The 16,937-nt window shown below is 36.7% G+C and overlaps 1 protein-coding gene across 1 annotated transcript in view; it reads right to left on the bottom strand.

The window, feature by feature from the left end:
- Positions 1-15,805: 15,805 nt before the first annotated feature.
- CCSER1 (coiled-coil serine rich protein 1) overlaps positions 15,806-16,937 on the bottom strand; it is a 647,497-nt gene continuing 646,365 nt past the window's right edge. Inside the window, exon 9 of the mRNA XM_026084203.1 lies at positions 15,806-16,291. Within this exon, the coding sequence (XP_025939988.1) occupies positions 15,806-16,291 (486 nt within the window). The remainder of the gene's footprint in view (positions 16,292-16,937) is intronic.

Below are 16,937 nucleotides of genomic sequence, written 5' to 3'. Positions count from 1 at the left end.
CAATATGCCTATGACTGTGCTAATGTAATAATTAATTCAGTGATACTGTTCCAGAATTCAAGCTCTTAATTTTACAATTGGATTGCTCCAGCTATATATTGCAGTTCTTTGACGGCTTAGYGCATCAGGCAACCAGTGACAGTGTTCGCATGGCTGAACTAACCCCACATTCTGTGTATGTATTTCTTTCTTAGCTTTATATAGTGGCACGTTACCATGGAAACTAATAAAGAAAATTACTTATTCATATGTACCTTATCTGATGCTTGTCTAGTGCAAGCTTTTCTTAAGGCCGGGTGCTGCTAAGGCACTGAGAAGCCTCAACTCCTCCTGTTGTCAGGGGGCAAAACACGGAGCAGGGGGAATTCCACAGAATTTGATTCTGCTGGCAGAGTCAACTTTTCTCCATTTGTTCATAAGGTTTAGCTTCTTTCCCTGCTTCTCCAAGATACATCAATAATTGCTGTCTCTTGCATCTCATGCAGCTTAGACCATTTAAAAACGGTACTTAGAATCAAATGGACCTTTAAGGAACTGTATCTTTACAGCAAGAAAGCAACAAGGCTTCAAGTAGATAGAGTAACAGCAGGTCACAAGAGTTCACATGTGTCTGTCTGTGTGTTAGAACAGACCACAAATTTAGATCCTTTTCACACTTGGCTCTTACAGATAAAGAAAATCTGCCCTGAAGCCATTATAATTTGAAAAGAGAGAGTCAGGTCAAAATTAAGACCAGCAATATAGATGAAATAATTATCCCAGGATTATACGACTAGTTATCAACAGAATTAGGGATACAACTTCATATGATCTGTTGCAAGAGTTCTCTCCAGCAAGCCATGCTAAATAAATGAAGACATGTCCCATTTTCATTAGTCCCTGGTCAGGTTTAAAAATAGCAAGGGGAGAAAGGTACACCACAAATGACAGGCCCTAAGCATAATGAACTAAGGGATGAAAACAAAGCCTGATTTTATTTAATAGGTCCAAAAATTCTGAACTCAGCAGCACGTAGCCATCTCCCAATAATAAAAATTTCATAGTGTTAAAGTGTAGGGCTATAGTGACTTACCAGTGTCTTCTTTCAGCTGGTTTATGGCAGTTGTCTTTTGACAGTGACAATGCTTCCATCTTTTGTGTAGCCAAAGCTTGAATAGCTCTTTCTCTCTTCATCCCCTCTCCAGAATCAAGTAACCAGTCTAAACTACTGTAGTCATAAAAAAGAACATAACATGTAGTTCAGAGCATGCTGCTCCCATCCTTGCATGGCTTTTGTCTTTGCTATTATTAATAAGAACACTTTTAGGCTTTTCCTGGTTTTGACTCAAAAATCCATGCCTCCTGCTTATGTTAAATTACAGAGTCCATCTCTTTCTCCAGTTCATTCTGTGAAGCAGCAGATCTTTTTCATTCTCACTACTAAACTTCTTTCTTTCTTTTTTTAAACTGCTTTCTGTAGGGTTTATTTCTTATTAGGTTTTTTTTTTTTAAGCTAGTTCAGCATACTGTTTGCATTTTCACTGCACAAAGTACACTAGCTGCTTCTGAGTTTCACTTAACCAGGGTCTTTAGTACTGATGATAGCAATGGTTTCCTTTTYGCCACCATCCTATAAAGCCTTCTTCTTAGGCTAATGATCTGGGAGTTAAATCAGGCACAGGTGAAACTCAATTCAAGAAACTCTCTTAAGAGGGTCAGGATGTCTTATATTACAGATAGAAATCTGTAGCAAAGTGTAAAACAGATCAAAAAAAAAAAAGAGAGACAATGAGAGAGAAAGAAAGAAAGAAAGAGAGAATATGATTAAAATGACTGAAGAAATTTCAAGTAGAGCCTGGATCCAGCTGCTTGTGCTCTAGAGTTAACAGACGTGCGTATGTTCTGTGTTGTGCAACAGTATAGCATTAGATGCATGTCTATTACTCTAAAATAGTGCTTCGTATAACATCAGTTTGCTTGAAACAGTACTGCATATAGACCAAATTATGCTTATAACTAAATTACCTTGCAGGGAATCAGTGTATATAAGGGTTTTTTTGAATGAAATAAAATTCTTAGCTAAAGTAGCTCATGTTTGTGGTTAAGAGAGAGATGAATTCAAGGAATGATGCTTGTTATTAGTGCTTTTTTTAACATTTGGAACAYCTCTGAGATTTTATTCAATTACTTAAGTAACCTTTAAAAAAAAGCACTTAAGTACTTTTTAAAAATCTGAAACCAYGTATTAAGACTTAGCTCATCCTCTTATATGTGTTTTTTCTAAAACAATAATATTCATAATCTTTTTGGAGTTATTCTAAATCATTATAAATAATAATACGTACCGATATTTACTGCTTGCATTATACAGGTTACTTGTGCTGAACACAGTAAGCCACAGGGTCTTGGTTCCACATCTGGTCAGATAAATATATAAACACTTCTTAATGTGTAGTTTCRTGCCTTCATATATAGTTGTTCATGTGGCTTTGAATTATGCTTTCTGAAACACTAATTCTAATAAAATGCAACCCTTTTGCCTCCAGGCACAGACAAAAAGGAAGACCAAAGCATTTTAGAAGAGCCATTTGAAGAAAATTGTTCTTATGAAATGTGATTCTCACAAAAATTGAGATTGTATGAGAATTAGGAGGATATTTAGAACCTGGAATGCTGTATTGTTCTGCTCTTTGACATACAGCCCTTTGTAGTGGAGTTTGGCAGAACAGACAGAACTATTTTCATTTGCTTACAATTAATGCATATTTTTCATACTGAACTGTCAATCCCCTTGATATTAAAAAGAGTGTAATAGAGAAATTCTTTTCAAATATATCATGTTAAGCCATTGTAATGTAACAAAGCAAAATGTCGAATCTGGTTTAATTTTGGASCGTTTTTTCACCTCATGGGTTGGCAAGCAAAGTGTGCAGGGTGATGTGAATAGGAAAGATCTCGTAATCGACAAGACAGAGATGAAAGGGGCTCACTTCAAGCCTGTGCACATAAGTAAGGAAGTGCCCACAGAACAGCATTRTGGGGAAGGCTTTCATACCCTTTCTGGGAAACCAACGTGACTGGGTGCCTCTTTGAACTGCCTATACACTAATGCACACAACATGGGGAAAAAAACCACGAAGAATTGAAGGTGTYTGTGGAGCTGCAGGGCTATGATCTCATTAGGATCACAGAGATGTGGTGGGATAGTTCACACAACTGGAGTGCTGTGACGGATGAATATAGGCTCTTCAGGAAGGACAGGCCGGGAAGGCGAGCAGAGGGAGTTGCCTTTACATGAGAGAACAGTGGGAATGCATGGAGCTCTGCCTGGGGACAGGTGAGGGGTCAGCTGAGAGTTTATGGATGAGGATTAGCAGTCAACAACACTGGACTTCAGGAGAGCAGACTTTGACCTGCTCAGGGACCTGCTTGGAAGAGTCCCATGGGATATGGCCCTGGAGGGAAGAGGGGGGCCAAGACAACTGGTTGACTTTCAAGGATTACCTCCTCCAAGCTCAAGAATGATCCATCCCAATGAGCAGGAAATCAAGCAAAGGCTGCAGGAGGCCTGCAAGGAGCTTCTGACAAAAGTCAAATATAAAAAAAAGGAAGCATTCAAGAGGGGGAAGCAGGGTCAGGTGATCTGGGAGGAGTAGACACTATCCAAGTGTGCAGGGATGGGGCAAGGAAAGCCAAAGCCCACCTGTAGTTGAATCTGGTGAGGAATGCGAAGGGCAACAAGAAGCACTTCTACAGGTACATCAGCAGCAAAAGGAAGACTAGGGAAAATGCGGGCCTGCTGCTGGATTGGGCAGTGGACCTTGTGACAAAGGACACAGAAAAGGCTGAGCTACTCAGTGGCTTCTTCACCTTCATGTTTCCCAGTGGGAAAGTCYAGAAGGAAGACTTACCCTCAGCGGAAGAGGATCAGGGTAGGAAACATTTAAACAAACATGGAGATACATAAGTCCATGGGACCTGATGGGATGCACCCATGAGTGCTGAGAGAGTTGGCTGAGGTCATTGTGAGGCCACTCTCAATTATCTTTGAAAGCTCATGGTGATTAGGGGAGGTTCCTGAGGACTGGAAGAAAGAAAATGTCACCCCTATGCTCAAGAAAGGCAGGAAGGAGGAGCCAGGGAATCAGAGGCTGGTCAGCCTCACCTCAGTCCCTGGGAAGGTGATGGAGCAAATAATCCTGGAACTCATTTCCAGACACATGAAGGACAAAAAGGTGACTGGGAGTAGTCAACGTGGATTTATGAAGGGGAAATCATGCTTAACCAACCCAGGAGCCTTCTGTGATAACACAGCTGGCTCGGTAGATGGAGGCAGGGAGAGCAGTGGCTATTGTTTAGCTTGACCTTAGTAAGGCTTTCAACACTGTTGCCTGTAACATCCTCACAGAGAAACTAATGAATTATGGACTAGGTAAGTAGATAGCGAGGAGTGAAAGCTGACTGAACAGCTGAGCTCAGAGGGTTGTGATCAGCAGCATGAAGTCCAGCTGGAGACCAGTCACTACTGGGGGTCAACACTGTGTCCAATACTGTTTAACATCTTCATTAATGACCTGGATGATGGGACAGAGTGCACCCTTTTCCAAGTTTGCAGATGATGCAAAACTGGGAGGAGCACCTGATACACCAAATGGTTGTGCTGCCATTCAGAGGGACCATGACACACTGGAGAAATGGGCAAACAGGAGCCTCATGGAGGCCAACAAAGGGAAATGCAATGTCCTTTCTGTGGGGAGGAATAACCTCATGCATCAGCACAGGCTGGGGACTAACCAGCTAGAAGGCAGCTTTGCAGAAAAGGCCCTGCAGGTCCTGGTGGACAGCAAGGTGATCATGAGCCAGCAACATGCCCTTGCAGCAATGAAGCCCAACAGCATGCTGGGCGGCATTAGGAAGAGCGTTGCCAGCAGGTCGAGGTAGGTGATCCTTCCCCTCTGCTCAGCACTGGTGAGACATCCATTTGCAGTGTTGTGTCCAGTCTGGGCTCCCCAGTACAAGAACACAGACCAGTGAAAGGCCACAAAGATGATTAAGGAGTTGGAGCATCTGATACATGAGGAGAGATAGAAAGACCTGGGACTGTTCAGCCTCGAGAAGAGCAGGGTTGGGGGGGGAGGAGAGGATCTTATCAATGTGTATAAATACCTGATGGGTGGAGCGGGTAAAGAAAACAGAGACATACTCAGTGATATGTAGTGAAAAGACAAGAGGCAACAGACACAAACTGAAATACCAGAATTTCCATTCCATAATGGAATTCCATAAGAATAAATTCCATAAGAAAACCCTTTTTCCTGTGAGGATAATCAAACACTGGAACAGGTTGCCCAGAGAGGTTGTGAAGGCTCCATCCTTGGAGATACTGAAAATCAGACTAGACACAGCCCTGGGCAACCTRCTYTGCGCTGGGCAGTTGGACTAGGTGATCTCCAGACATGCCTTCCAAAGTCGACAATTCTCATTGCTAATACCTTTTGGGTTCTTCTCTTCTTCGCTTTAACTTTTCCAGTAGCTAAAGCTACCTATTGGAACAGAAATTTTGTGAGAACACTGCTGCATCACTAAAACAGAACTGTGATATGCTTGTGTCTTTCAGAGTATCTGCAAAAATCCTAATTTGAACTTCACATTAGGCAGCCAAACAACTGAGGAATTACTTTGCTATTCACTGAATATTATTTAACTCCAATTAATCAATACCTTTTGAGGTATTTATGTAACAGGGAATAAATTCCTGTCATATTGTTTCATAAAAATAGTCTTACAGGCAAGTAAAGAAACATCTATAATATGTAATCATGGAAAAATTCTTAGGTACTTTACCAGCTATCAACATACAAAGGCTAAACTGTCCATCATTTTGGCAACACAGCAAGAAGTCAAGCTTCAATATGCTTCATAGAAGTGTTATCACTTACTTACTCCCCAAACACTTTGTATAACTTGTGCAAATTTCAAAGAAACTTCTGCTCCTTCTGCTTGTATCTAATTTGGTTTTCATTTAGCTTCATTGAGTAGAAGACTGACAATACAGTAATCTAAATTCACAGAAAAGCACCAGTGTTCTCTATAGATATGGACTGGTATAACATTGTACTTTATTTTTCTACTGATATAATAATCATGCATTCCAGTTTTATAGTTTGTTTTCCTTTGAAGATTTCAAAAAATTACATAAAGCGTTACATTCTTGCAAGGCACTCAAGTGCCAGAAAGAATCACTATGTAGGTACACCACTGAACTGGGGCAGCTATTGAATACTGTATAGTAACTGTAAGAAACAGCTTAGAGTAGGATATATATTTTTAACAGTATTACTGACAAAGCGCTTGGACATATAAGTACTGCGAAATGAGCTACAGGCTTTTCTGGATGCTGAATGGGAGGCCAAGCTGAGGCTTTCAAAGTTGGGACTGAAAATAGTATATTGCTGGTGATGCAAACCAAAACCAAATAAACCTGCTGGACTAGGAATGCAGCCCATAGAAATTATTTACATGCAGAGATAAGCTGAAGTGGCATTYTACTAGACACTAGATCATCAGTTATGACAGCATCAGCAATCATTTAGCTCTTCATGTTTCTTTTATTAATAGAGCAGTGTTAGTGATGACAAATATTTTATAGCCTTAAAAATGTGATAATTCGCTTATTTTTCCTATATTTGAATCAAAATAATATTCATTATTTTGGCCCTTGCAGGTCAAATATTCATTTAGACATGCTACAGGGAAAATAAAGCAAAATGAGTAAGTATTTTATAATATCCTTGCTTGAAACACTGCTATGGACAATAACCAAGTGTACTTGTAATGTAAGCAAAGAATATAGCAGAACAAAAAGCTGTAGAGAAGAAGCAAAATAAAATTAGGCCTAATTTTGATTATGGAAATTACTATTTTCATACTAAGAACAAGTGGGAAGTGGAGTAGGGAACTGAGAACAGCTGTTGAAGCAAAATTACATTGATACTCAGGAAGCAGTGTTATAAGGACTTTGCAAAATTCAAGACAGAATAGAAAATTCATTCTTTTTTTCCTACAGCAGAGTAGGCCTGTTTATTTTGTATATACACTTTTAATTGTGTAAAAAGTTCTGAAGAGGCCTTTTTATTTAATTATTAGTGCAGTATCAAATAGCTTCAGTCTGTGATTGAAGTGATGAGAGGGCCAACTGGAAAAGTAACAGAAGTCTTTTGATTGTGTCAGATTGCTAATAACTGCTAGTCAGATTGCTAATAACTGCTAATAAACTCATGAAAGTATTTGTATTTATTAAAGTGCAACATGTATTTCACCAAAAAAAGTATGAAGAAAAGTCAAAGAAATATAAGATATTTCAAACAAAAAACAACACAGGATCATCAGAATAACAGGATTTTTATTAACCAACTTTTTTTGGAAGAAAGGAAAGAAAACTGTAAGAGCCCTTTATGTTTACTTTAAGTACGGAAGTATCTGAWTGTTCACCTCTACAGTGGACTTTAAAATTAAAATTCCATTTAAATATTCAAAAATAAAATACAATTTTTTCCATCAAACTGAAAAGTAAAAATAATTGGCCTTTAAACAAATACACTGAATGCCAGCTAGAAATAAGCACAAATGTCCATTAAATAATACCAATACAATCCTGTGGTACTGTTTTATGAGCTGCCATAAATCTTCAAAGTAGCCCACATTTATATCCCCAGTAATCTGATAAAAAAAAAACAACAGAATGCTCCTTGATATTCTTCATACGCTACAGTATTTGTATTCAAAGGTTATGTGGGGGGTTTCTTCAGTCAGTGCACAAAGATTGAATTTGAAACAATCAGGTTCATATTGCACACAAGTTACAAAAGCTCAAAACAATTAAAAATATAGAAGAATATAGAAGAAAAATCATAGGAATTGAGGTGCTGTGACATTAAAATCAAAGGTTAGAGTTATGCTTTGAACATTTTAAAATACTAAATAATATTTAACTGGTAAGTATTTGAATTTAACTCATTTGTGTCTTTGTAGGGTAAAAACACCAAAATTCACCAATGAACTTGTCCAATCAGATCTTAGATACTCTTTACAGCTTTTTACTCAGAACTTAACTGGAAGTTAGCTACCATGGGGCTAAATACCTTCACTGTTGTAAATTCTATTCCAAGCTGATTTTAAGTTACCTTTTGAAGTGTGCTATTTCTTTAAAAACTGTTCTCATTTTTTTCTTTTTAARCTGACATTACCTTCTAAGTTTTCAAACTGAAACCCTGGACTAAATGAGGTTCACAGTAAAGAATCTTCCATAGAGCTGTACTCTTTTCCATACTTTTCAATATTGTATTATTTTATACTTAAACTTCAGGTGAGTATTTTCCTCCATTTCTCCTCTTTGTTACAGCCCCAAATCAAAGCCTCTCTATGCTATTGCCAATTAAATTTAAAAAAATAAATCAATAGTATATAACAAATGGCCTTGCAGCCTACAGCTGCTGAAATAAAATGGATGTATCAGCATATAATATGAAAGTCAATGTCTAGTCCTTTCATTTTTATAGTGGTCAGTAGGTAAAAAAAATTATCATCCTGAACAGCAAGACACACATAAACAAGTGCACAATGAGAAAATGGTCAGATATAACCAGTCTAATTTTAATACTCAAAGTAAAACATTCCACATTTAAAAAAAATGCTTAAAGCTTTCTAATGGTCATTGTCTTCTATTACTGAATGAGGACAAAAATGTTCAGGCCTGGCCTAATTTTAAGTCTCCCCAAATCAGTCTGAATTTCCGATAGGCCAGATAGGATTCATTTAGATAGTATATTTTGGAGATACTGTTGTACAAGTTTTTTCCAAAAGAATCATAGACCTTCATTGGAAAGTAGGAACAAAACAGTGACCACATAAGCTAAATGGAGTTTTTGATGAAAGGTCTGGTTCCCATCTTACATATCTCCTGATTATTTAGAGTATGCATATACCTAGTGTAAGGATATTACCACATCTGTGTAAAATATAATTATACAAACTTATTTCAGCTAGATAGAAATGACTACACAAAGTGCAAGGCTTTAAAGATACAATCTTTTTCTTCTGAATTGTTTCTGAGTTACAGCACAATTGTGTTGTTCTGTTTATACTTATCCTTTAGATAAAGATAACTCAACACCATGGTAATAAAAAGATGTAAATTCACTTGGATGCTATTTGATCAAAATATGGACGTACCCTTATCCACACCTTCTGGTGTTACATGATCATTTTATCTCTCACTTCTTTTTATTTCAAGAGATTTATTTTATAAATATTACTTCAGTGTATTTCACAGAAAACAGCTATGCACTGCCACCCTCAGAACAGAAAAAGAGCTATCAATCTGTTGCCCTTTACCCTTCCATTAGATTTTTACCAGATACAAAACATCTGTTCTCCACTTACATGGATTTTTACGTACTGTTGAGCCTCTAGCTTAAACAACATTAGATGCATCAATGATCAAGAACTTTGATATCTTATATTTTCCTTGTAACATTGATCATCCCTACATACAAGGTGTAGAGTATATACAAAACCATTATTTTTTTTGGACTCTTAACCATGGAAACTAAATAGATTTTTTAAAAAAGTTAATGAGTTGGAAAACAAAGCCTGACAGTATAGTTGGACAAGGAGCTTGAGCAGAAAGGCTGTTTCTCATCTTTTCTACCTGTCTGAGGGTTTTGAAAATTATTTATATGTATAYATAAAGAAAAATATATTTCACACATCATGCCTTTAAAACAATAAATATGAATGAGACTGTTTATGTTAGAAAAAATATTTTTTCTTGTTTACCTTTTCAAAGAATCAGGATTTGATTGTTTTACTTTGATGGGATTGTTTACATGCTTAAAGTTAAACAAAGAATTCTGAGCCCTGTTGAAATCAAGTTTAATTAAGAAAAAGAATAAAAGCTAATTTTTAATTCATATTAAGCCTTCATATAAAGTGCATTGACATAATGGAAAATAAAAAGAAATCAAAATTCTGCTCCTACTGTTGATACCAATATACATTTAATAGCTACTCTATTCGGGCTTTTTCAGCATGATAAAAGCAGACTCAAATCATGCAATGTATTAGTTTATACAGGTGGTTAAGAAAGTTTAAGATTCTTTTTGGCTGGATGTAAATCTGACATAACCACATCTAGTCAATAGAATCCCAAAGATACACAACCAGTATCAGAGGCTTTAGTTTGGAAGTGGAAATTTTCTGTGACTTTACTATCTACTGCTCTAGCAGCAGCACAACAACATTCTGGGAGAGAATATTAAACATTTTGGTGAGCTGATGTTAAGAAAAATACAATGGAGCCTTCTTAAAGTGGAAATGACGCTACTTTCTCTGTTGCTACAAAGAAACCTGTCTGCATAATCAACACATATTTACCTAAAGCAAGCATTTGTGAATGCCAGATGGAGAGGCACAGTGAGGATCACAATACAAAATACAAGTTCGTATTACTTGTACACTAGAAAAACCTTCTCTGTGGAATGTTCTCTGCTCTATAGCCTCTGTATAGATTTGGGAAACCAACAGATATGACACTCACCAGATCCATCAGCCTCTCACAAATCTTTCATTGTTAGGATAGGTCAGCATAGGTTTTCCATCCCCAGGGATCATGCAGAGACCCTCATGTAAGTTTATTGTTGCTCTGCTTTCGCAGAGGCAGGATTACTTCTTTAGAAATCCCCAGCAGTCCTCCCTGGGTGTTGGACTTACAGGACTGAGGGCACAAGAACAAAACTAGGGTTAATGATTTGCTGCTAACGAAGCCCACAAAAATGGCAAGTCCAAAATTATTTCACAGTAGCACAAAATGCAAGTGGCACCTGTGCCTACTGAGAATGTCTGATTTATAGGCAAGTTGTGGTAGAAAAAGTTATATTTATTTTCTTTTTTTTACAACTAGCTACTGAGGGACATTTTAAGCATATTCAAAAAAATTAACTACAAAGTACTTACAGAATAGATCAATAAGTAAGTTCCCTTACCATTACCCTTGCTACAACAGAAGGCCCTTAAAGTTCAACCTGATGATAATTAAATCCAGGAAGTTGCCCTAGACTGGAAATAAATTGCGAATCTCAAATCTCTCAGAGAGGGCAGACATCCAATGTCTTTTGTAATACAAGGAGTTAGCATCATATGCATCATGGTGGATACATTATCACAAGYTGGACAATCAGTGAGCAGGAAAGATCCAAATACACAGAGTTTACGAGGCATTTTTATGTTTAAATTGGTTGGCTAAATAACAGCAAGACACATTCTACAGCTACTGAAGTTTCCAAATGACCTTGAGTGCCTTAGGTAGGACACTAGATTAGATTAAACTTAGTTTAAAGGCAGTTACAGCCTGCATGACTTCAGTATATTCTTCACCTGAGGGATGTCTGCAAACCTCTTGCTGACTGCAGAACATTAAAATGCATATTAGAAATAATACTGTATAATTCTCCAAGATAGGGGAAAATCTCCACCATTTCTTTCAGTTTACTTTCTCACTCTGTAGTGTCTACTTCATYTGGCATGAGCTTCAAACAGCAAAGAAAGAAGAAAAGAGACTATAGAACATATTCCATTCACCCAAAATATCTGTCAGAGGATTCCACTATATTCTTTGCTTCAGGAATTTATTTGAAAGTTTTGTTAGAGGTCACTGTTACTCTACTGTGTGAGAGGACTTTGTTTAAGACCTATATAGATTTACGAGGATTTTTGTTTGTGGGTTTTTTTTTTCCCCACTTTTTAACCTGAAGGAAAAACATTTGCATGTTTGATACAGATTATGAATTGGTATTTTGCTAGGTCAAATCTTTTCTGATCTTTTCTGTAARCCAAGAAAGATTTCAGAATTCAGTGACAGCATATACTGAAATTGGTTGGCTTAAAGGCCACAATCCCAATCCTCAAGTGATTTAAYTCAGTATAGTCTATTTGAAGCCAATGATGCTACACTAATCAAATCAGTGGAGGCACAATGGCACAACAGTTATATAAAAGACAGGACTGATTTTTAAATAGCCTATATCCATTAGTTTTCAGACTGTATATTATACTGTATATTTAACAGTATACAGGGAATCAGTTACAGCAGCCAGAAATCACTACTTCCAAACTGGCTTTTAGAAAAAGGAAAAATGTAAATTTATGCCTTTGCCATCATCTTGCTGAAGTGACTGGAATTAGATTGTAGGACAAACATGAATATCCCAGGTAAGCATTCATATGCTTATTCAAACCTCATCTGAACATTTTCAGTCTGGAAATATGCTCTTTCAAAACGTACAGAAAAAAAACCAACACATAAGGAAAGCCCTTCTAACATTTGAGTGGAACTTGATCTTTTGGAATGAAAAGCAGTGAAGTTAAATATAACAGTCTGAASTGGAAAAAGGAATCTCTTCCAGCTGTCCCATTTTGAGTAAAAAGGGATGCCCTTTGTCTAAAAGGCGGTAGGTATTACATTGTCTTAATGTTACTGAATGCTTTCAGACGCTGCTAAATAGCCTAGATGGAGGGGATGGTAAAAAGATTTCTCCCTCCAGTATGCACAAAGCATACAGTCTGAACTTCATTCATGTGCAAAGTATATACCAATTACCTTTCCACTACTCTGAAAGCCAAATATGAGTACAGTACTGGACAGATGTTTTCCTTCCACCTTAGTAGAAGGAAGAGGAATTAGGATTGGCCCTAGCATGCTTTGTATGGTATAATACATCCAGTTGAAACATGTAAGTGGAAGCACTCTAGTAATGGAAGAAAGGATAATTACAGAGATGATACAGCATTTCAGATGTGGTTCTATTAAATTATTAAAAAATATTTAGGGCACAGAAATAATGTTTCTCATGCCAAGTGACTGTTTCAAAAGTGGGACATTGATTCAAATGAAAACAGCTTTTCTTTGGGGATTTCCAGCTCCTTAAAATGCCCTCTACAGCACGAAAAGATCTGGAAGTAACAAAAAGTAATTTGCAGTAGAAATTTTACAGTTATGCTTTGCTGTGCAGAAACATCAAGAAAAGGAAAAAAAGGTACATCCGTGGCAAAAATAAGAAGTGCCTTTTCCCCCTGGTGTCATGTCTTTGGATATGTACAGCCTTGGAGAAATGTATAAATCATTTTATACATGGAACTCTTAAAAAACTAGAGATTTTAGTACAAAGGAATCAATTCACTGAAAGAATGTCCACATGCTGTTGCTTTATGATTTACTATATACACAAGAGGATCAAACAAAGGACCTCTGTTTTACAGTTACTGCTGTACTGTACATTAACATGTGGCTAATACCCTTCTCTGGGTGAGATTTACACTTAGTATTACAAATAATATAACAATGCTGAAAATACTGATACAAAACAGCTTCAAGATGACATTTAAAAAATATCCCTCACTTTAATTGAACTGTTTTCTCCAGTTTTTTTTTTAAGTTTCAGCTTTAAAAAAGATTTTTCAAGAAAATAGTAGCATTTAAATGTAATTTTTGAAATGTATAGACAGATTTTTTTAACAAAGTGTAATCCAAAAGTCCATTTTTCCAGGAAGAAACAACTATAGATACAGTACATGAGTTAAAATTGAATTTTTTTTTAATGTAGTATAGTACATTTGTATCCTGGAAAAAAATTCCTTGATTACAATGTAAGTTTATTTACAGATCTGAAATATAATTGCATACATCAACTCTTGAGATAAGCAAGAAATGAATTGTTGATAATAACCAACTGTCCTTTCAATCTACCATAAGCTTAAGAAATTGCTCAGATGAAAACATGACTAAATAGTGAAATTCTGTTACTAGTGTTTTTAATTTTTTTGGTAGACTTTAAACTATGAGTTTCAAAGCAGGACTGAAAGTCTTGAATACCCATAGTATGTTCAGTGAAGCTGTGTCTGCAATTTTTGCATGTTTTGTTTTGGCAGTAGCAACACACACACAAATATATAAAAGCATGAAGAAGTTTGGCAAATGTTTTGATTCATATGCATCCAACTATGGACACCCAAAATTATCACTATAGAATACTTAGGCAGAACCTGCTCTATTCAAGATCTGATAATATCATCAAATTTACTCTACCCTAATTAAAATCCTCAATAAACAGAATCCTGGAAGTTCAGGCTGTTGAAATGGCTTTACAGAATCTGCGGAAGCTTATAGTCTAGTTGTTTCATAACCTAACCAATCTTCGTATTAATCTGATAAGTAAGTAGTTGAATGGAAGTCATGTTTAACACTAGGTAAAATTTGTATTGCTAATTCATTTTGTATGCCTTATGGACTTACTTTTAAAAGAAGTTACAGCATTTTTACTGGCCACAGAAGCTTCATTTTTCTTTATATCCTACTTCAGTTAAGTCATACCAGGTGCTTGATTCTTTGTGTGAGAATGTGCTACGCCCTTGTCTTTCATTATTAATCACCAGTTAGAGAGAGAGGTGACTTGTCTCAGATCTGTCTCAATCATACTTAAATGCGCTAGGTTACTTATGAGCTACTAACTATACGATCTATTATCATTCAGACAGATTACCCGTCATCAGAGAGGTTGTAAACTAAGTGTCATGTTTAGTATATGCCACATGTTCAGAGTAACTTGACTTAGCTACCTGTTTTCAAGCCCTCTGAAAAGGGAAAACAGGGTCTTTTGTTACTGACAAGCTTTTAAGTTCGATGGTGTCATCAGATGACTTCATATTCCTATGAGCCCAGCCTACTGCATGCCAAATAGGACTAAATCCATCTCACTTGTGCATAATACATTGAGACTATCAAACCTGCTGAGTTAGTGTAATTCAGGTCATTAAGTGCAAGATATAGTCTACAGAAATTCTGATTGCATGGTTAATTTGGACTGGGTAACAAGACAATTGCTTCTATTCAAGTAAAATTTACTTCCACCCATTTTTGGTGTGGGAATGCAATTATATGACGCATCATATAGCATAGAACGTCATGTTGCGTCATGAGTGATATATTGTCTGTAAAAGCACAACAAATACCACCACAACATCACATGTTATAATAGCACAAAAATAGTAGAAAAAAAATGTAGTTTAAAAAAAGGGAGGGGGGAGGGAAGGTTGAGGCATCAAGCTGCCATCCTCCGTTTGGATCCCAGTTACTGAGTCAAATACCTGGTAAACCTCTATGAAACTAACTGTTAAAGGAAGAAAAACGTCAGTCATTCCCTCTGCTGCTGCCCTGAGGCATCCATAAAATACATACAGCAGGAAGTGGTAACATATCTCTACAAGTGAGCAAACGTCATTGTATTTAAAAAAACTGTAATGAGAGTGTCCTCAGACTTCTGACTCTTTATTTCCTTAGTCTCTATGAAATCCAAGAGGGTTTCCTAATTACTTATCTATTCAATCCTCACATCTACTTTTACAGTAACATTATTAAATGTACACAGTATTATTTATGACCACCTTCCAGAACTTCAGTGGATCTTAGTGGCTTATAGAGGCAAGAAAGAAAAAAAAATTTAGCCAACTTTGGATTAGCGATGCCAGCCAAATGGTCCCATTTATTAAACACATGGTAACTTCTGCACAACAAATCAGTTTAGTTATTTAACAATCTAGTTCATCCCTTTGCCACAGTCCCAAATGGGGAAGTATGGAACCTACAGACAATGCTATTTTTTTTTTTTTTTTCAGGTAAAGGTAGCAGCAGATGAAAACTTAAGACTGAGCTCTAGAAGAGTTTACATTCCCATTTAATCAACTCTCCTTCCACGGTAAGAATACAAGAACCCTGTTACCCATCTTGTTGACCTAAAGTCTGCAGCTCTGCTGTGTGCAAATTGTGGTGGAGAAAAACATTTTTTCTGCTGTACATGTGTAAAGAGATGGGTCCCCTCGGAGGCTGTCCCAGTCTCCCTGTGAAAGTGGTATGCTGCCGAGGTACAGCAGTTTGGTCCTTTGGAGCTCCTGAAAAAACAGGGTAGCCGTCTGTCTTGGACGCTGGCTTTGCCGTACTTTGTGCAGTGGTGGYGAAACCATTCTGGGTGACCTCCGAAGCGAGGGTTTCATATGTGCCTCTAGTATGCTTGATGACGTCCACTATTTCCTTCTCTTTCAAGAGGTTACTCRGACACAAATTTGACAGCTGACAGCTTTTGCTTTCATAGGCTATTGCTTGGTTGTCTGTTGAATATCTAAAAGGGTCCTCGGTGGGAGTATGTGCTGACTTTCTGTCCCTTGTGTTGAGATTTTGGTTCCCCATTCTGTTTTGATATATAGCCTGGGGTTAAAAAAAAAAAAAAAAAGAAAAAAAAGAAAAAAAAGTATTAGTAACATGTTACATATAACATATTACTAGGAAAATGGTACAGACTATATAAAACGTGCCTCATAATATCTATAGATGCACAGCACACCTGGCTGGCTGATTAAAGTGAAATGAAAGACAAATCTCGAATGCTAATAAAACCTGCTAAAACACTGCTAGCATTACATGGAAGATTCATATTTAACAAACCAACATTGAAAAATACTTATTATATGTATTGATTTGGGGCATTTCCTTAAAAATATTTGTTTAAATAAAAGAAAGGTTTTTAAGAACATAATAAATGGATAAAATGTTCCATGCATGCAGATTTTCAAGAGCATTTTATTGATAAAACAAGAATTTTGATTGTATAACCCTTAATACTTTTAGATTATTACAAAATGTAAAGAACATCTTTTGTGAATAACTTCATGCCTCAGTTAAGCTCAGAACATGCTCATCTTCCAGTGTCCCTTGAATCTAGGTATTTTATAGTGTACTTATGAGTTAAATATGTGCTAAAGTGCTCTTCCAGAGCACAGCAGTAATTTCATTTCAGCCACCTGAAAAAAAATACATTGTAAGAAGGATTCCAGAATGTTAGCAACTTCTGATT

Source organism: Apteryx rowi, unplaced genomic scaffold, assembly GCF_003343035.1.
Source record: "Apteryx rowi isolate R43461 unplaced genomic scaffold, aptRow1 scaffold_63, whole genome shotgun sequence".
NCBI classification, from domain to species: Eukaryota; Metazoa; Chordata; class Aves; order Apterygiformes; family Apterygidae; genus Apteryx; species Apteryx rowi.
The sequence above is the reverse complement of the archived record's forward strand: the minus strand, read 5'-3'. Positions and strand labels throughout refer to the sequence as shown.